Source organism: Xenopus laevis, chromosome 2L, assembly GCF_017654675.1.
Source record: "Xenopus laevis strain J_2021 chromosome 2L, Xenopus_laevis_v10.1, whole genome shotgun sequence".
NCBI classification, from domain to species: domain Eukaryota; kingdom Metazoa; phylum Chordata; class Amphibia; order Anura; family Pipidae; genus Xenopus; species Xenopus laevis.
Window position 1 is genome coordinate 89,000,237 of NC_054373.1, and position 25,164 is coordinate 89,025,400.

A 25,164-nucleotide genomic window follows, 5' to 3' on the forward strand; every position below is an offset into this window, starting at 1 on the left:
TTAGGAAGTGAGAAATGATTACCTGCTACCACATTTTTTCACCAGGGGAACAAGGTGAAAGCTTTAAACTAATAAGATGTTTGGGGAACATAAGACCTTTCTAGAGTACCTCTCGGTATATATTGAGGGATAAAGTGCATAACTCCTCAGTGCTCCTGCTTTTCATTGTTTTCTAGACGGGAAACACTGGGCAAAATGTCTCTAAGTTCAAACTGTTAGGCTCAGTTGTTTGCAAGTGTAGCAGCCATAGATGCTGCCTAAAAGACAGCCATACTTTGTCTACTAACAATAATTTAAACATTAGATAAACCAATCAGAAGTGTTTTGCCTCCAGTAAGGATTAGATATATCATAGTTGTGATCAGGTACAAGGTATTGTTTTATTACTACAGAGAAAAAGGAAATATGTCATTCACTCTTAGATATACACACACAATGCAATGATTAAAACAAATATTAAAATAAGGTTTAATTACATTTAATAACATAATTTGTATAGTGATGATCACAATAAGTTTCTGCTCTGTTAAGCTTGCAATCTGATGTTTGGTGTCAGAAACATAGAAGAATTCATTGAATTGTCTAAGATCTGAGTGTGCAGATAGAGCATATTCAGATTTTCCTGTCTGTGAATTCAGTGGCTTGTTTACAGAGCTAGTTTCTCTATAGTCTCGTCCTTCCTCATATGGTTTTTCTTTGTACACTCTTTTGTTACGTTGTTGATTGAGCCCATCTTTTTCATTTCTAAAAACAACTTCTATATTCTCATTATACAGTTACGGGTTGTGTTATTATAAAACATCACAGATGTGATTTAGCTATGATTCCATCTTGAAACCACCCTGAATCCATCACTTTTGCAGCAGCATAGCTTCGCTCCACATCCATGCGTTTGAATTTGAAGCATCATCTTCTTTGCAGAAAGAGATGTGTTTTCGCAAGCAGCAAAAAAGAAAAAAAAATTCTTAGCACTTTATTCTGCTTATTCAAACCAAAAAAATGCAAACAGTTCAACTGTGAGCAGTTTTAGATAATTTTGGGGGAAAAAAATGGTTTTCTTAGCTTTCCATCAAGAGTTGACTAGCTGGTAAAGGGAAAAAAAATACATAAAACCTCACTAACACAATGTTGATATATATAATTTGCATTTAGTCACTCTGCAAGGTATGGGGTTTTGTTCTTTAATATTGGGCTTCTACATGTTGCTGACTACAACCTCCAGGAATGCTTTCACTCTTCATTATATCTTGAAAACAAGCTGTAGTCTAGCAAAATCTTTACTCAATAGAACAAAGAGGCAGTAGGAAGCTGTTTCTATTCTTGACTTTTGAATTATTTCATCTGCTTGTCATAAAATCTTGGTGTCTCAGTGATCTTGCTTCTGTAAGCTACATCCTGCACAACCTATATACCCCCCCCCCAAAAAAAAAAAGAAGAAATACTCAGCCATTGGTGGTTCTGTTATGACATAGAGCTAATGTCTCATCTTTTCTAAACGTATTTAACAACCTCTTCGAGAAATGGGAAGTTAGGGAATCACTCAAGATGCAATTAAGATTGTTCTTCATTTATACAGTGAGGGACAATTGAACATTACTATGAAAGTCGACATACTAGAGATAGAACATGGAGACTAAATGACTCACTGTAAGATGGTTATAAGTACAATAGATTTATTGTGCAGTGTAACAATAACAACATAAATATCCATGTTTCCAGGATGTAAAAAATAAATTATAGCTAAACACACATAAATTGGAAATTTAACCCATTTGTTTAAGTTATGGTTAGATAGAAAGTTTAGTGGCGAGTTTGGTAATAAACGACATGCAAGTTAGCCAGGAAAACTAACATTTTATTTAGTACAAATAGGGCATTAAATTAAGTATGCAACAAAGCAATCAGACAAACTGAAATAGAGAATAAAAATGGTATTCCATAAAGTATATTTAAAAGAAAATATAATTTTGAATTTAGTTTTCTACCATGTGTAAATACTAAAAAATTAAACAATCAGTAGTGGGACTCTTAGAATCACAGGGAGTTTAATTGGTTGATGAGAACAGGGAAAAAAGCACAGAGGTTTATGGGAACCAGCAAATTAATGTATCCTTTTCCTTGGACCCCATTCTAGTACTAAAGCACTTAAACCAGTGCCACACAGAAGTCTACTGATTAAATTAAGTATCACACAGAAGGTTACTGATTAAATTAAGGAATATTGACCTAGATTGTACTAGTACTATACGAGTGGTGATAAATAAAACATTTTCTAATGTAACCATTGTTGTTAGTGGAGTATTGCCAGGGCTTGTGCTTGGTGTTTTGTTTTTTGTTTTGTGCATTTCGTGATAATAATACATTTTTGAAAACTATCCATATCTGTGCCACTCTGACTAAACTGGATAACTGGGCAGCAAATTGGCAAATGAAATTAAGAAGGATTTGATGTTTTTTTTGAATAATAAACTACACTCTGGACAGAGTCACTTACTAAAGCAAATACATACTGTTTTGCATAAATAAGTGCATTAATGTGAGAGATTAAAGCATAATTTTGCCTCTTTATAGATCCCTGTTAAGGCCTCACCTTGAGCATGAAGTGCTGTTTTTGGCCCAATTCCTTAAAAAGGATAATAATGAGCTGAAGATAGTGCGAAGACATGCTACTAAACTGGTAAAAGGAATGGAAGCATTAACTATGAAGAACCATTATCATGGTAGCTGTTGTTTTCTCTGGAGAAAGCGGTTGCCAGGGGACATAATTACTCTTACAGTAGAGGACAATATAGACAGATAATGAGGGATCTTTTTCACATAGAAAAGAACAAAGAACCAGAGGTCACCCCTTTAGACTTGAGGAACTCAATTTTAATTTGAAGCAGATAAAATGGTTCTTTGCATCTTGGTGAGTGCAGCAAGGTTGTGGAACACCCTGATGGGTGATTTTGTGGTGGCAAATTCTACTAATGCTTTTAAAGGAGAAGCAAACCCTAAAGTTAATAAAACCCTACCACCCTACCCTACATAGACCCCCCTCCCTCCTCCAGCCTAAGTGTTAACCCGGGCAAATTCCCCTAACTCTTTACTTACCCCTCGGTGCAGATTCAAGCATCGGAGTTCACGGGCGCCATCTTCAGCCGCTTTGGTAATCCAATACTGGCACTACAGTACTTTGCACTATCTAGCCTTTCATACATCAATGTATGGCAATGTTCTTTATGGTTCTTACAGAATATGTTTTCAATATAAAGACTCCCAAGGACAAAATTATGATAAAATGTGAGTAACTGTGTTACTGTGAATGATTACGAAATGCACGAATCAGCTTCTCAGCATAGTATAAAGCTAACTTGCATTTGTTTACCTTAGTCACGCTGCTGTGAGTTTTCAAACACACAAAGGGGATGCATTAATAGATAAAGTTGAAAATTGCCTTTGATGAGCATAATTAAAATATTACAGTAAGCAGTAATATGTGTAAAATTAATTTATTCCCAAAGGAGACATTTCAGGAATCCACTGGTTTTGTGTTAACATGTTCACTGAGCTGTGAAAATGTAGGCATCAGATTTTAATTATACTCAGCGTTTAGTGAATAAATGCATCACAGAGCTACGATTTCACCCTTACAGGACAACTGTACACAGCTTGCTAAGGCATACCCAGCCTGGAGTTACCTGAAGAATTTCAAAGCCAGAAAGGCTGTATGATTCATTACAGCCTTGCTTTAGCAGAACAATTGACTTGACACCATGAAAGCTCCAGTAAGCCTGGATGGGAGCTACATACAGGAATAACTGCTTTCTCTTAGGGGCACATTTACTTAGCTCGAGTGAAGGAGTAGAATGAAAAATACTTTACATTTCAAAGTATTTTTTTGGCTACTTCGACCATCGAATTGGCTACTTCGACCTTCGACTATGACTTCGACTTCGAAAAAAAAATCATTCCAATATTCGACCATTTGATAGTCGAAGTACTGTCTCTTTAAAAAAAACTTTGACCACCTACTTCGCCACCTAAAACCTACCGAGCACCAATGTTAGCCTATGGGGAAGGTCCCCATAGGCTTTCCTAGCAATTTCTGATTGAAGGAAAATCGTTCGATCGATGGATTAAAATCCTTCGAATCGTTCGATTCAAAGGATTCAGTCGTTTCGAACGAATTGCGGTTAATCCTTAGACTTCGATATTCGAAGTCGAAGGATTTAACTTTGATGGTCGAATATCGAGGGTTAATTAACCCTCGATATTCGACCCATAGTAAATGTGCCCCTTAATGTCCTTGTTCTCTAGAAGTGAAGCTAGCAGGGCTGACTTATTCTTACTATAATCTTGGGCAGAGCTAGTCATGGTGTAACTGACATAGCCTTTCAGGTCATGCCCAGAAAGCTCCTAGTAGATACCTTCAGTAGGAAAAATTATGTGTATAATAAATGCACACAGATGCTTAACTGAGAATACTTTAATCCATTTGTATTAAAATACATTTACCTAATGTGGTAAATGTTTTATATCAGCCTATTATGAATCACCTTTAAGAGCCTGATGAAATATAAGTACCATCGTAGAGGAAACAACCTGGATACCCCAGCCACATATTGTGCATTAAAACAGGAAGGTAAAAGCTTTTATTACATATTTTTGATTTTATTACTGCCGTAAATATTGAACACTTTATAATTTGTTTTAACCATTACCTATGAAATGATCATTTTGATCATGGCCATAACTGCAGAGGAAACAGATCATTTGACTGCTGGGGCCCTGGGGGTATAGGAGTGCCCAGCAAGGTATTGACTAATAATATCTATATTTTATGAAAAAGATTGTATTTTGTGAACCCTAAAATGATTTTGCTGTAGGGCACAGTAACTTTTAGTTACCCAACTAACTTTGACACAAGTCTGTTTGGTTGGTTCACTGTAGGATATTTTATGGCTTCATACGAATTATAAAAAACAATCCATTATCTGCCGAAAATCTTTGTATTTAGTCCTGCGCTTTATGTGTTTGTGTATACACTACAAGAATAATATGACTTCCATTACTAAAATACTGGAGGTGTTGCCACTGTTCTCAGATTTGGCTTGGTGTTTCAACCGCAAACAGAAATAAGCTTTAACTACAGTAATTAGCTGAAATGACCTGTGTGCTGAAGAGCCACTTTATTTAATCCCACTCTCCACATTAAATGCTAAATTACATATTTTTCAACCATACTTGGCAGGTGGTGAAGAAGTTGTTCTATGCAAAAAGGTATAAGTCCATATACAGTAAAAAAAGAATACTTTCACCCTAACTTGAAAGGATTTCATCCAATGTTTCTTTATGTTTTATTGAAATAGAGAGAGTAGTTGACACAGGGTACTATAGCTCCTAGTAGTCCTCATGGACAGCAGGGGATAATGGAAATTGTAGTTACTCAGCAGCTCAAGTGCTAAAGGTTGTCTGCTAATCTCTAAGGGTTAGTTCACACGAGGAGATTCTGGGAGATTTTGTCGCCTGGCGACTAATTGCCTCATCTTCTGAGCGTCAATCTCCCCAAACTGCCTCAGCGTGTTTTTCCATAGGCTATAATGAAAAGTCGCCTGTGCTAATGCACACTCAGTGATGCGTTTTCCATAGTCGCCCGAAGTTGCCCACAGGTAGAAGCTGCAAGTGTGGATCGGTGAAATCCATTGAAAATCTGGGAAAGGTCATGGTTAATAAGAACTGCCTAACAGAAGGAGCAAACCCTTGAACTTCAGTGTGGGTGAGATTGATTTGGTTTCCATATAAATACTTTTCAGCACAAATGCCCTATGCAGGTCACTGGTGCTGGTGGACATTAATAACGGTTGGATGTATGGATGCATATAAACAACAGAGTAGACTATATCCCAGAAAATGTATATAGAGGATTTTAGTGAGTAAAGGTGGTTGAGGTGGATAAGGTCCCCACCTGTTGGTATGCAGAATTATGTAGTGCCCCAATCAGACATATATAATTAATTGTTTTGGTACTACTAAAATAGAAAATATAACAGATTACTGACATTTGTCCCAAAAAGTTTGCAAATGAATACTGTAAATATAAGTAAAAGATCAGCTATTTAGTTTACCATGTACACTGTTATCGCCTTTTCATCTGAGCTTAAGACTTTGATGTATTCCCTTGATCAGACTTCCCAGAGCTATGTAAAGACAAGATGCTCTTTATTTCAAGACTTGTTAATACGCCTTACACAACATGGCTGCTGCTGCTGTTGTTGGAATAGAATAGGTGGTTTGCACTCGAAAACTCAATCAATTTGAGGTATTCTAGGTTTTTTCACTGGTAACTCAATCAATTTGAGTATTCGAGATATTCCCCCGATTGCATCCAATAGAGTTTTTTACATTCGAGTTTTTTCATAAATAAGCAAACATTTGAGTTGTGACTTTATTCAAGGTAGAAAAACCTCCCAAACTGTGAAAGTTGACAAACATTAATATGAACAAGAAATAATGTGTTCCTCTTATATTTCTCAGCCAAAATGTTCAGTGTACATAGAAATATATTTCACAAATTCACTTCATGGTATAATGCAGAGCAACAGGTTGTGAGCTTCTAATACAGCAAACGCAGGTGCAGAATTTCCCATTACACAGTCTGCAGTGTCTGCTACGCAAATAGCTGTGAAGTTCGTTATAATTAGAGTATTTTCTTTTCATAGAAGATTGACTTTCTCTGGAGATCAATTAGCCTGCCTCTCAGTTAAAATGCGAGCAGAGAGAGAGTTTAACCTGCATATTGATTGATGTTTAAACGCTATTGAGGCTGGCATAATAGAGTGTAATGTAGGCTGCGTCCCACTGTTAATATTTCATGATATAGATTTTCTCATATGTCATATGATGTGACACTTTAAATGAGTTGAATGCAGAACCCAAAACACTAGTCTATGAGTTACAGCAAGAATTTTCTTACCATGATTAACATTATTTACAGATGGCATTTATTCCATTTTTTGTCTGGAGTGAATTCCAGGGATTTTGTTTAGATAAAAACACTGAATTTAAGTAGTTTGATGCTTATTTATTTGCTTCTTTGAACAACAGGATTAGAAGACTTTTCCCATCTACATTTTCTTGCTTTGTGTCTATAAATGTTACTACATATTATACTTAGTAACTCCGTTTTTTTGTAAAAAAAGTATTGATTCTGAAGTGTTACTTACGACAATTATATGTTAATATCCACTATTTTGAGAAATTCTTGATTTCCCATCCTCCGTGAGTCATGTAATCATGCAAATTCACTCTCACAGCCTGATGATGCTAATTCCATCATCAAGACACATCTCTCATCTCCATTAGTGGCACAAAGGGCAGAGTCTGCCTTTTCACTTCACACAAAGCGCAGAGGGAGTTGATTATTTAGGCTGATTTACCCACTTGCTCCCAAGTCTAGGCACACAGATTTCTATTTTAGGAGACCTAATTGAATCACATGACAGACCTAGATTTATATGCAGTTATAAACTGATTCGAGTATAAATATTTTTTATTTTTATTAAAGGCAGAATTGGTTTGTTAAATAGTATTAAGGCATGTTATAGTGTCATAGTGTAGTGTAAAGTATCTTTTCTTACATTGTAGGGCCATGTATATGACATTGCAGGGCTAAAAAAGCCTTCATTGTAATTAACTGTAACTTGGCTTCCCATCGACCCCAATGGACCTTTACACAAAGCAAAATGCCACAAGTCCACTCATCACTGTATAGGACAATATATTTCTGGCTCTTCCTTCTGGTATTGCTTTCTACAGCTAAATGGTTACCCACAAGTACCCCAAGTCCTCCTCCATCAATAATTTGCCTTTGTCCCATTAAGAATATAAATTGCTTGCACAGTGTTAAAACCCAAATATATAACCTTAAATGTATCAACACAGAATCTCATCTGCCACTTAGCCACCTGGATTTCGAGTATGACACACCCTGGATGGACTTAATTGGCTTCCATCATTTTTTGTCATATGCAAATTATTTGCTTAAAATTACCTCCCCATCAAGTCATTAATGAACAAGTTAAATAAAAGTTGCCCCAATACAGAGCCCTGTTTGACCACACTAAACAAGCTTTCCTGTGTCCAGATCCATATTAATAATAAAGGTAAAGTATCTGAAATAATTCATCAGGAAAACGAAATTCTGCATGAAATCGCCGGAGAACAAATAATCTTCAAAACTCATAGGGTCACACTTAGCCATAGTGTTGGTATGGCCAGCCAATTTCCATGACTGTTTCTTACATCAATTGTCAGGGGGAGACCAGGCATTGCCTCTTCATGATTGATGCAGTGGGCAGAAAGCAATTTAGCTTACTTCAAGGCAGTCCACATAAAATATATGGGGGTTCATTTATAAAATTCATGAAGTGCAGACTGGTTCGCACGGTGAACATATTTGTCCTGCACCCGGTTATATTTATAAAGATAGATAAAAGTGGTGTATTTAATGTGCAAACAGAATTGAGATTTTTTTATTCATGCTGCAAATGTCCATAAGAGCTTTTCAAATACAGTATGGCATATTCACAAATTGAAAATGTTCATGTACACACTCTGCGTTTGAGTTATACCACTACTTTGGTGGTAGAGAAGATATTAGCAAAAAGTTTTGCAATTTGCAAATATAAATTACTGTCAATGCTATTTTTGCACACAGCAACCTTGCACAGTCGCCACACTCATGCAAACACCTGATTCATTTGCGAGCCATTTGCGAATATTTGTGTGCAATGCGAATTCACAACAAAACAGAAAGAAGGGCATAGAAGTGTTCGGGAAAAACCATGGGCAATACAACCATTTACAAATAAATATGCACTGTGCAAACTTTATAAATAACTTCTACAGAGAATTGTCTGGCAGACCATCTCAGCTGCATTCAAGAAGAATGGCAATTGAACTTGGAAGTATTTCATCAGATTGTTCATATGTGGGGTCTATCCTAGATCAATCCAACAAGGCCAAAAAGTTTTGCTCACTGAGGAGGATGGATAACCCAGAGCTTCTGAATGCCATGACAATTATTTCAAAAAATTATTTCAGACAGGATCAAATGTCTGTAATACCCCAAAAGTGATTCTACCCCCAAAAGGCAGACCTTCTTCTTCAAGAACAGATGTCTCACCCAAACCCATCCAGATATAATCTCATAGCCTGGAATTGGATAAGAATCTAGGTCTTTCACATTAAGTTGTAGAAACACTCTTGCATTCTAGTAAACAATTGATCTCTAAGGTATATAGCAAGATTTGTTGTGTTTTCAAATACTAGGTGAGAACAAAGACTGTTCTCCAGAAACCTGCCATATTCCTTAAATACTGCAATTTTTACAAGATGATCTAAAACCATTTCATGTGGACGATCTTTCATCTCCACTAGATATTTAGCCAATGAGCCTTTGATAAAACACTTTATGAAGCTAGCACTTTAGCTGAGACCTTCAAAAAGTTCTCCTGTTGAATTCGACCTATCCCTCCTGCAATAGGCTTGCATGTAAATCAGCCTTATACTCTCTTTTTTTCTGATAAAGTTGTACTCGGGACACTCAGGACACCATTTTTTCAAACACAAAGGGCCATCAGTGAAGAACATTAATTTTTGTTTTATCAACATTCCTCCCCTCACCTTTACATGAGAGGGAGGCTGAATTTTATAACCAGAATTTAAGAATGTATGTCCCAATTTACATTGAAAGGACCAGAAAATCCAGAATATACTAAATAATATTTTTTGGAGTTAAAAGAAAATAAAGCCTCAAAGTCTACTATTTCAACTTAGGTTAAATGTTTTATATCTTTGACTTATTGTTGAGAAGGTAGCTCTTCCAGATCTGTCAGGCTTAACGGGAATGTCCAGTGAAGAGCTCTTAAGCAGAAAGGGACCCACAAGTGGCTCACAATACAATCACACCCAAGGATTAAACAGGGGAAGTGTAGGTGGAAAAAACCAAGCAAGGTACGAGGGAGCAGACAGGAGGCATAGTCGACAGATCTGGGAATTGTTGGATGAGTTGCATGGCATACTGTTTTTCTTGGAATAGCTTGGAAATAACACGAATGGTGTAGTTTAAGCTTTATATCTGTTATGGATGCTCTCCCATTTTTCATGTGCTATTAGGGGGTAGAACAAAGATTAACTCATTACTGTTGTGCTACCTTCTCTACTAAATGTCAAGTAAGAACAAATGTTATCATTTTCTAAGGTAATATTTTCAAATAAATCAAAAAAATCTTTAAAGTAAAAAGGCAACTAAAACCTGGATAGCGTCTGTAGAAGTCAATGGGAGGTGTATTTTGAACAATCCACCTATTTAATTTTTAAACAGACATGTTTAGAAAAGTCAACGGAACAGCAATTTTAGGTACTAGATTCCTTTCTTTCTTTCTCTTTCTTTCGTGTTAATAACCAATTCTCAGTATAAAATGAGAGATTTAAGTTTTTGAAAATGTGCAGCTAGCAGGACTGTGTCAAACCTTCTGCACTATGGCTCAGAGAAAAAAAGGCATCCTCTTGGGAACTGTATATAAAAATACGTGGCAGAGATTTCTGCTGAAAATAATCTAGCTGATCGATACACATCTGGAACTGTGCCATTTTTCTTGTGTTAATTTGTGTTCACCCAGCTCCCCGATGATAACGCTTCGTGCTTGGTGTATGCCACTAAGCAGTTTCTAGAAAGAAGGGCCTGTCAGGCTGATCTCATCTCCCTGGGATTGGCACAGCTACAAAATAAATTCATGAATAAGCACAAATCACGTACACTGGAGACAGCAGACTAAAATCAATTTACCATCATGAGAAAGTGACCACATTTATTTCAGAGCCCATTATTTTTCTGCTGGTCATTATTGGTCTTCTTTATATTTTCCTTTTCTTGTTTTGCTGTAATTATCCAATATACAGCATAATGCTCTGTTTCAATGCAAATAAACACCCTTTTAATACTTTGTGATGCTGTATGGATATATAGGTTGTTACTGGCATTTTTCTAGGACTTATGACTTAAAAATAATTTATTTTGTATTTAGGTCACAGTAGCTCATAATATTATAGATTTGACTGCCTTATAATACTGCAATGTGCCAGTTAACAGGTGCAATACATAGAATATTCCATATATTAACTTTGCGTATTCCACATTCCATATTAACTTTGCAGTGTGCCTTACTATTGCTATTTGAACCATTTTCAGAAAAAGGAGTTTTTAAATTAGATTTTATAAAAGTACAAAAAAGTATAAAAGTATAAAAAGTACAGACAGGATAGTGTGAAGACATTAGATAATGCTTTTGTAATGCAATCTAACTTATTAGATTGACTCTTTGAAGTTTGCTTTAGTTTATTGAATTACTTTTGACCCATTGTACTTTTACACTGTAGAAGCAATTTATTGAAAGGGATGTTATCCTTTGGAAATTGGAGACACTTGGGAGTTTAAGTGATTTGTATATTTTTAAATATAACCTTTGTTTTATCATTGGGGTCTATATTTTGTTCAGGAAATTATAGGAGCAATGTAATCAGAACCTTTCAGGTCCAGAAATCAATAGTACATCTACACTAGAGGCAAGAATATGGATCTCAGTGTTTAGAAATCTTTTTGCCACCTGCTTCAGTTAGACATTATTACATTTCAAGCATCAGCCTTATGTCTGGAACAAATTTCAGATCAGAAAAATCCAAAAATGGCCACCACTCTTCTTAACTAACATCTTTCAGAGCCTTTATCAATTCAGTTTTTCTCTGGATTTTCTCATTCTCAGCCCTTAAATACTGGAGTACTGAAGAACAAATCTGCACTGCATATTCTAGGTATGGTCTTACCAGAAGGCAAACAACTTCCTTCTCCTCTAGTAATTCCAAGCCCATTATATTTTGTTCCTTTGCTCTTGTTGACTGCCAATGATTTCTAGAGTTTATTATCCAAAAGCTTATTATCCAAATGCACTCCTAGGTCCTTCTGCATCAAGGATTAATCTGTCTTTGTCCAGTTATTGAAATAAATAGCTTGCATTTGTTTAAATCCCAGGTGTATAACCTTACATTTACTGACATTGAATCCCATCTGCCACAAGATGCCCTTATAAGGATGAAACGTACTGGGTAGATTCAGTTTTTCTGCATAGTTTTATGTTTTCACCAAACACATTAATGAACAATTTAAATAACAGTGGGCCCAGTGCAGAGCCCTATGACATACCACTTTGAACTATATTCTAATTACATAATATACCACTGACAGCTAATTATCTATTTCAAGCAAATCCCTATACATGTACAAATACTTCAGTCAGCAAATTTTTATGTGTCACTCTATCAAAAGCCTTGGCAAAACCTAAGTATATATCTGCTTCGTCTGCTTCAGCTCTACCATCCAACTATTTACTGATTATTTACTGATTAGGGATGCGCCACTGATGAATTTGCAGTGAGAGCTGTAAGTGTGCTAGTTGTAAAATAGACTTATGTTCAATAGTCTTTATAAGGTCTATGTCACTGTCATCTGCTAAGTTCTCATCACTGGATCACCAATGATTATCTTTGATTTTTTTACTACATCCCTGTCTTCAATGACTGCAAGTGCTTACATCAATATGTGTCCTTAAAGTCTTTAATATGCATTGTGTCAGAGCTAGGCATTGAAAGACACCACTTATCTTGGTTATCTAGTAATGTGTCATACAGGTTTTATTTTCTATTGATTTTATCTTGGATTGACATTAACTGTGTTGTTAACCTTTGTAAACACCAGGGACCAAGCTGTGTATCATGTTAACAGGATGGTTTTATGGCTTCCAAGCTGTTGACCTAGCTCTATAAAGCAACTCATGGCAGATCCCTGTATTCTGCTTGTTTTGCCGAGCGTATGTTATTATTTTCCTAAAAGAAACAGGTTCTTTCTTTCTGTTTTACTACTATCTTTTCTCTTCATATAAAGATGTCATACTGTATTCCTCAATCTTTCTTACCCACATTATGTATTATTATTCTTCATTAAGCTACAACATCAAGTCATTATTCCATTAATTGACAAACAGATCCTAGCAACATTTTTGATCACATATTCTTTTTGTGCAATGTGAATTCATTATAAACCAGAATTCAAGCTTGCAATGCGTGCTGGGTGCTTTATATTGATAAAATATCTGCTTACCATTGCTTTCTTTACATTTCTTTTATGATATGGCAGCAGAAGACATCACACAATACGTTTTGGAATTCATTTTAACACTTAGAGGTGTCAATTTGAGGGACTGTTAGTGTTTCTAAATGTTTTTATTTTTCTAAGCTAAGAATCATTTTATATGTTAAATTGGGTGGAGATCAATACATATGTTCTAATTAATGAAAATTATTCTTAGGGTAATATCATTGACCATTCATGGAAAACTGTTGTGGGTGAACCATTAGCACTCACGCTCTATAATAATCCATTTAAATTGTGGTGCTTATAGCATCAGGGATAATTTTTTTTGGTTATTCTTTTGTGTGGCAATTCCCAGATAATGCCATGTGATCATGACATGCATGCAATAACTATTTTTCCTATCAGAGGCAAAGAATTGTAATTGACCCTGAATGACATGCTGATTGGCATATTATAGAAATGTTATGGTCCTCTTACATGCCACTGCCTTGCTAGACATTTGTCTTGCAAAAGAAAAAGCACAAGGATATCCAAGGTGCAGTCAACTTACTACTTGCTATCACGTAGATGCACCTTTACGATGCAAAGTATTGCCTCTAATGTTAGATTTTCTACCTGGTGAAAGGTGCAGAGTATAATTAATGCGTGCCGAGATGTAAGTGCTTAAAGAGCACAAAACTGCTGTTGCCATCTGTTGCCAACCTTTGTTAGATTTGCTCAAGGTGCAGTGTGTAGGGATGACAGGCACATGGTACATCCATTGGCTCTTTTGTCTTTCACTTTCTGAATGATGAACAAGGTAGGGGTTACCCAGGTAAAACACAAATTACAATTCCAGTATATTGGTCTGCTTTGTGCAAGCAAGTTATTTTCACATTATTAAGCTTTTTGTTCCACAATAATTTTCCAATATGAAATGTTAACATCTAGCTGGTTGCAAGGATCCAATTTATCCTTGCAACCAAGTAGTAGTTTGAGTGAGTGACTGAAATATAAATATGAGAGGCCTGAATAGAAAGGTAAGAAAAGTACTGTAATTCAATATTAGAACCAACTGAATAGTTACTAAGAAAAGGTAATTTATTCTATTACATACAGTACTTAAAGTTAATTTAAAGGTTAACTATCCCTTAAAGTTTTACTAAAAAGAGTGAAAACATGAAAGAAAGAGCATGATGGTTTTAGTTCATACACCTGCAAAATCATAAACTTGGCTATTTGCTTAAAAATGTAGTGCTAGTGTTCTTTGACTTTAATTTCAAAATCTATTAGGAAATGTTTAAATAGACACTTGAGTGTATTATCTTTTAAGTATTTTGGTGACATGATCTCAAAAGGAAATAATATTATATTAGTTATTATTATTAACAATGCCCCAGAATAGCACAGTGAACAGAGGATCTACCATATGGACATGACTTGCTTCATTAAAAGACTGTGCTTTATTTTGATCTCCTCTATTTATTTTTCTCATTGGGGACATATTTCTTTAATTGTTGTGTTCATTTTCTCATGTCTAATTGACAAAGATTCCAGATGGACTAAATCTTTCGGATTCAGTATACAGTGGGAAGTGTTATGGACCAATTATTTGCTTATTAACAGTATCTATGACTGAAAAACTTTTTCATATACAAATAGAAATCAACTCAGATTCAACCAGTACAATATATTTTTTTATTATTTATAATATATATTTATATTCTTAGAATATGATACTATGGTTCCAGGCAACAAAGGAAGAGATCCATGTAAACATGGCCTATCTACAGTATGTTAGCTGGTATTGGATAATACACATATACAACATTGTATCCTGGATTTAGACTTTGTCCTTATTCTTTTGTAACTCAGTTTATTGATAAGATTATCTAGTTTCTAGTCAAATACAATTTCCTTCTATTTTAGTCTAGTTTAGCAATCAACACAAAAGGAAGACATTTTTTGCAAATAATTGTATCTTTTATTTAATATGGCATCTGAAGTATAGAAAATGAAACAATACGTTGCTACTATGCCTACATAGTTATAGGTATACTAAGACTTTACTTCAGTGACTCTTCTCAGGCACCTGACTAGTACAAAATGACTAAATCAAGAGTTGATAGTTATTTATGCTCTATTTAGGGAATAAGCAGAGCTGTGAATCACCAAAGAAAATGTAGTTTTCAGATATTTGAAAAAAATACAATTTGATTAAATAAATATAAAAATATACGTTAAATATAAAAATACATCGTCATATCATATTTGTATTTATTCACAGGGACTAAGAAATTAGGTTCATAATTATGTTTATATAAAAAAAAAACATGCCTGCCTGGTGTTACAGAAAACTTTGCCTTTTTTAAATAAACCTATAAGTACAAAGGTGTATTTTTCTTTGCATTTGCGCTCATCTGATCTGCTGGCTTGATGGATTCTATTCACCTGCAGTTTAAGACTTTTTTGGAGCTGACCTTGATTGGGTTTATACCCATAGGGACATCAGATACCCAATAACCTTATAAACACACTAAGGACATGCTAATCAATGTTTATTTGACAAGCCAGTAAAGCATGTAGGTGTTCTGCAGCTGTTGATACCAGCGTACCTTCAGTTAGTTGGTTTCAAAAAATGGCAGAGGACAAACAAAACTGGGTATTCCTATAACTCACACAGGAGTAAAATTAAAACTCCACTCCTAAACATTTCTGTAAAGCAGCAATATATGATAAGGAGAAGGATCAACATTAAAGAGCCTTGACCTTTTTTATTTGAAGTCCTATGCAGGTATGAGCAATCTTTCCGTAAGGGGGTTATTTATCAAAGTTTGTGTTTTTCCATAAAAAAATCAGGTTTTTGAAGGTAGTTTCAGTAAAAACTCGAGTTTTTTGGGATAAAAGAAATTTTTATCCCAAATCTATTATGCCCCGAAGCTGCAAAATGCTTGAATCCGAAAATACTCAGATTTTTCTGATTTACTGTATTTTTTTCCTTCCAGTAATTTACCTTTTGGTACCTTGAACTCTTGAAATCCATGAATTTTTTTTGCAGATTTGATTTTTTTTGCCTAACTGGATTAACAAAAGAATTATAAAGTGAATCACAGCTTTATATTGTCTAATGGCATGTTTGTTCCTGCAGGGGGCATCTTTGAGCTTCTGGAAGGACCCACGGGGCAACTTGAAAGTGCAGAAGAGCAAGCCTTCAGGTTTTCAGCAAGTGTTATCAACAGAAACCGAACATTGTTGCCAAATACAACATTAACCTATGATATTCAGAGAATTAATCTGTATGACAGTTTTGAAGCAAATCGGAAAGGTAAGTGCAACATCTTTATTTGAAAACATGCACACACTATACATATAAAATTATACAATAGTCATTTACATTGTAATTAAGTTCAGTTACATATATATATCAATTTGATACTAGTGATGGGCGAATCTCTCCTATTTTGCCGAAAAATTTGCAAAATTCCTGCAAAATTCCCGAAACAGCAAAAAATTTGTGAAAAATCGTGAAATCGGAAAGTTCACGAACAAATCATGAAATTCTGCCGTTTTCACAAAAAAATCTTGAAATTGGAACGGTTTCACGAAAAAATCAAGCAATTCGAAAGTTTTCACAAAAAAATCGAGCAATTCGAAAGTTTTCACAAAAAAATTGAGCAATTTGAACGTTTACAAGAATAAAATTGAGCAATTCGAACGTTTTCATGAAAAAATTGTGAAAATCGGAAATTGACGCCGGAGAATTTTCACCGGCGAAGTTTCGTGGGAGATTCACAAATTTATTCACTGGTGGCGAAATGCGGGAATTCGCCACGAATTTGTGCCTAGGCGAATTTATTCGCCCATCACTATTTGATACGGCTTATTGATTGAAAAGCACATGTTGAAAGCATTATGTCCAGACTGCATGCAAAGAGCATGATTTCTTGTAAACATATGCTTTGTAGCGTCCCATTATTTATGAAAACCACAATTGCGCTCATTTAAGACCACAGTCATAGACATCTCTATGTAAATACTTGAATATGGTTAGTTCTTGTTTGGAGATAATGCCAACTCTCTGAATGATTAGATAACATTGCATTGTGGTACATTTATTTTTCAGCCTGTGACCAGCTTGCTCTTGGAGTAGTTGCCATCTTTGGCCCATCTCACAGCTCCTCATCAAACGCAGTTCAGTCTATCTGCAACGCACTGGAAGTGCCACACATCCAGGTCCGATGGAAACACCACCCACTAGATAACAGGGACTCATTCTATGTTAACCTGTACCCAGACTATGCTTCTCTGAGCCACGCTATACTGGACCTGGTTCAGTTCCTCAAATGGAGGTCAGCTACAGTTGTGTATGATGACAGCACAGGTACTGTATGACAATAATACAAAGCTACTTATTTCCTGGGGATAGAAAGGAAAATATGTCTATAGGAGATACATTAGCAATAGTATACCACTGTCAGTATAACACTGTCAATCATAAAGGGATACTTAAACAGAAAAGAATATCAATATGTCAAATGTAGATGACATTTACCTTGCAAACTCCAAGGGGCACATTTACTATGGGTCGAATATCGAAGTCAAAGGATTTACTGCATTTTATTCGTTCAATCGATCGTAGGGAAACGATTAAATCCTTTGAATCAAACGATTCGAAGGATTTTAATCCAACGATCGAACGATTTTTCTTCGATCCCAAATTGACAGGAAAGTCTATGGGGACCTTCCCCATAGGCTAACATTGATGTTCGGTAGGTTTTAGTTGGCGAAGTAGGGGGTCAAAGTTTTTTTTAAAGAGACAGTACTTCGACTATCGAATGGTCAAATAGTCGAACGATTTTTAGTTCGAACGATTTTTAGTTCGAATCGTTCGATTCAAAGTCGTAGTCGAAGGTCGAATTAGCCAATTCGATGGTCAAAGTAGCCAAAAAAAAGTTCGTATAATATTCTTATTTTGTGAGAAAAGCTAATTCAACCCTAATGTGTGTAGGTAGTTGATGAATAATATTTCAACACTTTAAATATGTAAAACATTACTAAAACTTTTGTAAATAGCTTATCTGATATGAAACAAAGGTTATAATCTACGCTATGGTATTACAGGACCCTGCAAGGCTGCCTTCTGTGCTACACAGTAACTTATTCTAAAAATAGTATGAAGCTTCTGAAGAAAATATATATTTTGTTTCAGGACCAGAGCAATAATAATAATAATAATAATAATACATTATCCTTGATAAAAATGCATATGAAGCCCTTTCATTGTTTTCGGTATTACCGATTATCTGCATAGATAACAAAAGTTTTTATTATTTTTTTTATTCATCTATATCGCTTTACAGAAATTGTTCATCATTTACATCAGTCCCTGCTCATCAGTCTAACATTAGTTCACATCTAACAATGCATATTCATTTGCACCAAACTGAGGTGCATATCAATATGAACTAATGTCAGTGAAACAAAAGTTTCATTTGGTATCAGTCTTTCTCTTGGGAAAACAACAATATACCCAATTTCTGTAATATGTTTTCCTTAAACCACTGCTTTGAGTTAAAGGGAGCAAAAATCTTTTATAGAACTAGGTAACAGAACGGTATATGCAAAGTGCAAAAAAAAAGAAAGTTAAAAAATATTTATTAACTAAAAAGATGACTTGTACTTTTTTATTTTCATTAATCCTTTATGAGAACATCTTATTCAATCATTCGATGATGACACCTCTTAAACAATGTTCTTTTCCCCTAGGCCTTATTCGTCTACAGGAGCTCATCATGGCCCCTGCCAGGTACAATATCCGCCTGAAAATTCGCCAACTTCCCCCAGAGTCTGAAGATGCTCGTCCTCTTCTTAAAGAGATGAAGCGAGGCAGGGAATTCAGAATAATTTTTGACTGCGGTCATACTATGGCCGCTCAAATACTCAGACAGGTGAGTGGTCCTAACTAAGTCCTTGCTTTGGCTATATTGTAATGGTTTATAGCACTTCAGAGCAGGTCAATACCAAACTAAAAATTAAACGAACACGCAGGACACAGCCAACAAATATTTTGTTCTTGTCTCATCTTTTCATAATGGGTTCAAAGACCTTGCAAGAATATTTTTAATATGCTGAATGCCATCCATTAACAAGTGTTAAACTCCATCCTTCTTGCACGTTAGCATGAGTTAAATCAATACTGAACACAGATGTTTCCCAAACCGTGTTGTTTAATCCTGTAATTGTTTATTGCCTTTAGTATGCTACTCCCCTTGGTACTTAACTGCTTATATGGATTAAATACTGTTTCCCTGCAAATAATAATAATACAGATAATATTACCAACTCACTGTAAAGAGAACATCTTCTAAGCCTTAGTCTTAGCATTGTAGACAAAATTTAGCCATTCATCTTTAATTACAGACCCAAACATTTATAACTACAAAAATATGTTTTAAATAGTGAATATATACCTATGTTAAAATAATCACAATTAATCAGGTATGAGATATGCGTATTAAGCAGAAACTAGTATCTTTTGTAGTGATTCTGTAGGTGCTTTATAAGTGATGTTGACTAAGCTTGTTTAAACACTATGGTAATGGCAAACTAATCCAACTGGATTTTATTAAAATTTACTTTCTTTAAGGCATGATGCAAAAAATTACCACATTTCTGACTTCCCTGATCTATGCTGCCTCTGTGTGCAAGTAAATATATAGCAATAGACAAGGCAGCCTGTGGTGGTGGTATGCATCCACATTCTGTTGACATTGCTAATTACTAACTTAATCATAGCAATGATCTGTTACCTTACCTACTACCCTGTTTCTTTGAGTCTTGTCCCACCTGTTTCAATACTTAAATACTAAATTACTTCATCAGGGTGTATACATAGAAGCATACATAAGCATACACATGATTCCCACGATTAAAGGAACAGTTCAGTGTGAAAATAAAAACTGTGTAAATAGGCTGTGCAAAATAAAAAATGTTTCTAATATAGTTAGTTAGTCAAAAATGTAATATATAAAAGCTGGAGTGAACAGATGTCTAATAAAACAGCCAGAATCCAACTTCCTGCTTTTCAGTTCTATAACTCTGAGCTAGTCAGCGACTTGAAGGGGGGCCACATGGTACATTTCTGTTCAGTGAGTTTGCAATTGATCCTCAGCATTCAGCTCAGATTCAAAAGCAACAGAAATGACCCATGTGGCCCCCCCTCAAGTCTCTGATTGGTTACTGCCTGGTAGCCAGGGTAATCAGTCAGTGTAAACCAAGAGAGCTGAAAAGCAGGAAGTAGTGTTCAGACTGACATGTTATACATCAAATCACTCCAGCCTTTATACATTACATTTTTGGCTAACTAACTATATTAGAAACATTTTTTATTTTGCACAACCTATCTATTTACCCAGTTTTTAATTTTACACTGTACAATTCCTTTAATAGCACAAAGGTAACATGCATTTATAACAGTGAACTATGGAAGTTTTATAACGCAAGAGAAATAACAGTAAACAGTAAAGCAGCAATTAATTCAATATTTACTTAATTTACTTTGTTTTATAGGATAAATAGAGGATAATATTAGGTAGACTATACCTTTAACATAAGTGTATGGTAACAGTGTGTTTGCCCTACAGGTAAGTATTTAAAGGGAATTTTTAAATGTATTTAAAGGGAATATGTCATTATTTTTATGTTGTACTTTTTATTTCTAAATTACACTGTTTACCTTAAAATTAATTCATACTACCATCTAAAATGTTCTTCTTGAACCAACAATTTTTTAGCTTTAATATTGGTATGTAGGCAGCCATCTCAGGTCATTTTTCCTGAACCTGTGCTTTCAAAAAGAGTCAGCATTACACAATGGAACTGTTTTCAGATAAGCCATTGTTTCTACTGCTCAGTGCAACTAAGGGAGTCATGGTGGGACTTGGGTGTTTTGCTGTTGAGTACTATTCTCATATATTTTTAGCAATGCAGGGTCAGGGAACTGTTAGCTTGCCTCTAATTGTTCTGTTGATAGACTGTTGTGTGTGTGGGGGGATAGTGATATCTCTCCAGATGTAGTGTAGCTGTAAAGAGTGACTGAAGTTTATTAGAGCACAAGTCACATGTCTGGGGGTACCTGTGAAACTAAGAACATGTCTAGTTCAATGTCATATTTAAAAATTATATCTAGCCCTATGTCAGATTTCAAAATTAATTATAAAACAATCATTTTGCTCTTTTGAAAAACAGATTTCAGTGTAGGACTCTGCTAGATCAGTACTATTAATTGACGCATTTTTAAAAATATCATGATTTCCCATGACAGAATCCCTTTAAAGGGATACTGTCATGGGAAAAAAAATTTTTTTCAAAATGAATCAGTTAATAGTGCTGCTCCAGCAGAATTCTGCACTGAAATCCATTTCTCAAAAGAGCAAACAGATTTTTTTATATTCAATTTTGAAATCTGACACGAGGCTAGACATTTTGTCAATTTCCCAGCTGCCCCATGTCATGTGACTTGTGCCTGCACTTCAGGAGAGTAATGCTTTTTGGCAGGCTGCTGTTTCTCCTTCTCAATGTAACTGAAGGAGTCTCAGTGGGACATGGGTTTTTACGATTGAGTGTTGTTCTTAGATCTACCAGGCAGCTGTTATCTTGTGTTAGGGAGCTGTTATCTGGTTACCTTCCCATTGTTCTTTTGTTTGGCTGCTGGGGGGAAAAGGGAGGGGGTGATAATCACTCCAACTTGCAGTACAGCAGTAAAGAGTGATTGAAGTTTATCAGAGCACAAGTCACATGACATGGGGCAGCTGGGAAATTGACAAAATGTCTAGCCCCATGTCAGATTTCAAAATTGAATATAAAAAAATCTGTTTGCTCTTTTGAGAAATGGATTTCAGTGCAGAATTCTGCTGGAGCAGCACTATTAACTGATTCATTTTGAAAAAAAAATTTTTTCCCATGACAGTATCCCTTTAATAATGCTGAATAAACTTTAATTCAATGTTTGCTTAAATAAACCCCCTTTGTGATATAGGATGTAAAGAGGATCATATCAGGTAGACTTTACTTTAGACATAATTGTTTTTGTTTGTGTTTGTCCTACTCTGAAGGTATTTAATAATGTTGAATATGATGACACCTAGGTACAATTTGAAAAAAGTAACCTATTTTCAATTTGAAAAACAAGTTTATTGTCCTATGGGTCACAAATAACAAGGTGTATTTAAAATATGTACAGCAAGATATGTTTATTTTAAATAATTAGAAAGCAATAAGTTAATTCAGCTTTGAGACTGCTGTAATATTAATTAATGATCATGTAGGTTAAATGGGCAAAGTATATTTTTGGTTTTGTTATTTATTATGCAAACCCCTTTGCATTCATTACATTTCTTAACCTATTACTTAATACATATTGTTGGTAGTTCAGGACATGATGTCAAATAAAGCTCTCTTCCTTTTCCGCTGATATTGGAATCTGGTGTGCATGTGTAAGTACTATTGCTGTGTAGATTGCCCCCTAGCTACGGGTCTGGGGCACTGCACCTTGAACACCAAAACAGCTTGGTGAGTGAACCATGTATGGACTTTTTGTTTAATGTTTGTTTGCTGGGAAAGGATCTGCCTAAAGTGAAGGGGCTGGGGCTTAGCACATGGACCAGGATCACTGTGAGGTGAGCGCCTGTTTAATGTACATTAATGTACATTCTCTTTCTTGCATACATTTTTTTAAAACTGCACACCCTCCAATTCTTATCTGTACTTCTTATTCTTAGGCTATGGCAATGGGTATGATGACAGAATACTACCACTACATATTTACTACCCTGGTAAGTCTCTGATTGTATCACAATCTCTGATTTCATTGTGCATTTACACTCAAAAATGTATGTTTTTTTAAACTGGTAATTATTTTTAGGGTAGATTAAAAAACAAGTACAAGCATCCAGTTAGCTTTTGCCGACCTAAATCATGTCAATAAATCTTAGTAACATTATATCAGTGAAAGTCCAATCTGGGTTTTTTTTATCTTTGACAGTTGTATTGTATTTAATAAAAATCCATTCGTTTGCAAAAAAGAATCAAAATTCAATCAAGGCATTTATTATATTTCGAAAACATAATAATAAACAATTGTTGTCCATATGACATCATTCCCATGTATTTCACTGAGGCTTAAAGGCTTACATTGTAGTACTTTAGCTGTAACTACGTTTTTTTGACTGATGACCCTATATACTCATCCCTATCTGCAGTACAAGATTTTTATTTCTAGTGTTATTGGTGGAAGATATCCATCCTGAAGTCTCCTTAAAAACACATACAAAAATAAATAAAAATAGTTGTAGGTATAAAATTTCCAGCATATATATAAAACATAATATATAAAAAAATATATAAAAATTCCAGCAGTTGAGGACTAATGTTGACTTTTAGTTATATTTTTATAACCCCGCTAGTGATAAGTTACCCATGTTAAGCATTTCCCCCAAATCTAACCACACTATTATGGCTTAATTGGCCAGTGATGGCTCTGAACAACTGTTGAGGTAGAGCTTATATATGTGTGCTTATACAATATGGCTCAATGTAATGTACTTTTTCAAGCATATCCTGATAAGAAAATGATATTTTTGGAACCAAACACACAAGCAGGTATTGGCCACAATGGTTGAAAATGACCAAAACCTTGTGGTTTATCACGTAAAACATTATTGAAGTCTATGCCTATTTTAGACAGCTGAGTCTTTTCTTTTAAATTGCTGTGACAAAGGGGATGGGTTTTTATTGGAAAATCATCAAATGTTAACTAAAAGATAATTAAAGCTTAACTAAAGAAATTTGGCAGAAATGATGTACATATTGTTTTGGACTTCCATACCAGACCTTAACATTAAAGATCTGTGCCTACAAAAATGCCTCTGTTGTTCCCCCATATTCTTTTCTTCTGATTCACTGCCCATTTTCTGTGCTGCTGTCACTTATTGAGCTTAGGGGCTGATGCACAAGATAATGAATATATATAATATAAATATGTTATTATATAATATGAAAATATCATGCAGAGTTGCCCTATACTGGTAAAACTGATCTGTTTGCTTCAGAAACACTACTAGTTCATATAAACAAGCTGCTATGTAGGGATGTAGCGAACGTCGGAAAAAAAGTTCGCGAACATATTCGCGAACTTGCACAAAAATGCGAGCGGTTCGCGAACGGTTCGCGAACCCCATAGACTTCAATGGGAAGGCGAACTTTAACATCTAGAAAAGACATTTCTGGCCAGAAAAATGATTTTAAAGTTGTTTAAAGGGTGCAACGACCTGGACAGTGGCATGCCAGAGGGGGATCAAGGGCAAAAATGTATCTGAAAAATCTGCCTGTGTGTGCTTGGAAGAGATAGTGTAGGGGGAGAGCTGTTAGTGATTTCAGGGACAGATGATAGTAAGTTTGCTGGCTAGTAATCTGCTTGATACTGCTCTGTATTGGAGGGACAGAAGTCTGCAGGGATTTGAGGGACATTTTAGCTTAGGTAGCTTTGCTGGCTAGTAATCTACTGTTCTCTTTAAACAACTGCCATACGTTGACCTTGTAGGCATTGTTTGCCCAGTTTTTTTGGAAGCAGCCACTGAAGCACAGTTGCCATAAAAAATATGCCATATAAATGCTGAAAATAGTCATTTTTCGCCATACGTTGACCTTGTAGACATTGTTTGCCCAGTTTTTTTGGTTGCAGCCACTGAAGCACAGTTGCCAGAAAAAATATGCCATATAAATGCTGAAAATAGTCATTTTTCGCCATACGTTGACCTTGTAGACATTGTTTGCCCAGTTTTTTTGGTTGCAGCCACTGAAGCACAGTTGCCAGAAAAAATATGCCATATAAATGCTGAAAATAGTCATTTTTTGCCATACGTTGACCTTGTAGGCATTGTTTGCCCAGTTTTTTTGGTCGCAGCCACTGAAGCACAGTTGCCAGAAAAAATATGCCA

The 25,164-nt window shown here is 35.3% G+C and overlaps 1 protein-coding gene across 1 annotated transcript in view; it reads left to right on the forward strand.

The window, feature by feature from the left end:
* The window catches only part of LOC108707504 (glutamate receptor ionotropic, kainate 3), a gene marked incomplete at its 3' end in the record, with an annotated part of 197,164 nt that overhangs the window by 37,831 nt on the left and 134,169 nt on the right, over positions 1 to 25,164 (forward strand). The window contains exons 2-5 of the mRNA XM_041582147.1: positions 16,317 to 16,493; positions 17,292 to 17,549; positions 18,935 to 19,116; positions 22,948 to 23,001. Of these exons, the coding sequence (XP_041438081.1) occupies positions 16,317 to 16,493; positions 17,292 to 17,549; positions 18,935 to 19,116; positions 22,948 to 23,001 (671 nt within the window). The remainder of the gene's footprint in view (positions 1 to 16,316; positions 16,494 to 17,291; positions 17,550 to 18,934; positions 19,117 to 22,947; positions 23,002 to 25,164) is intronic.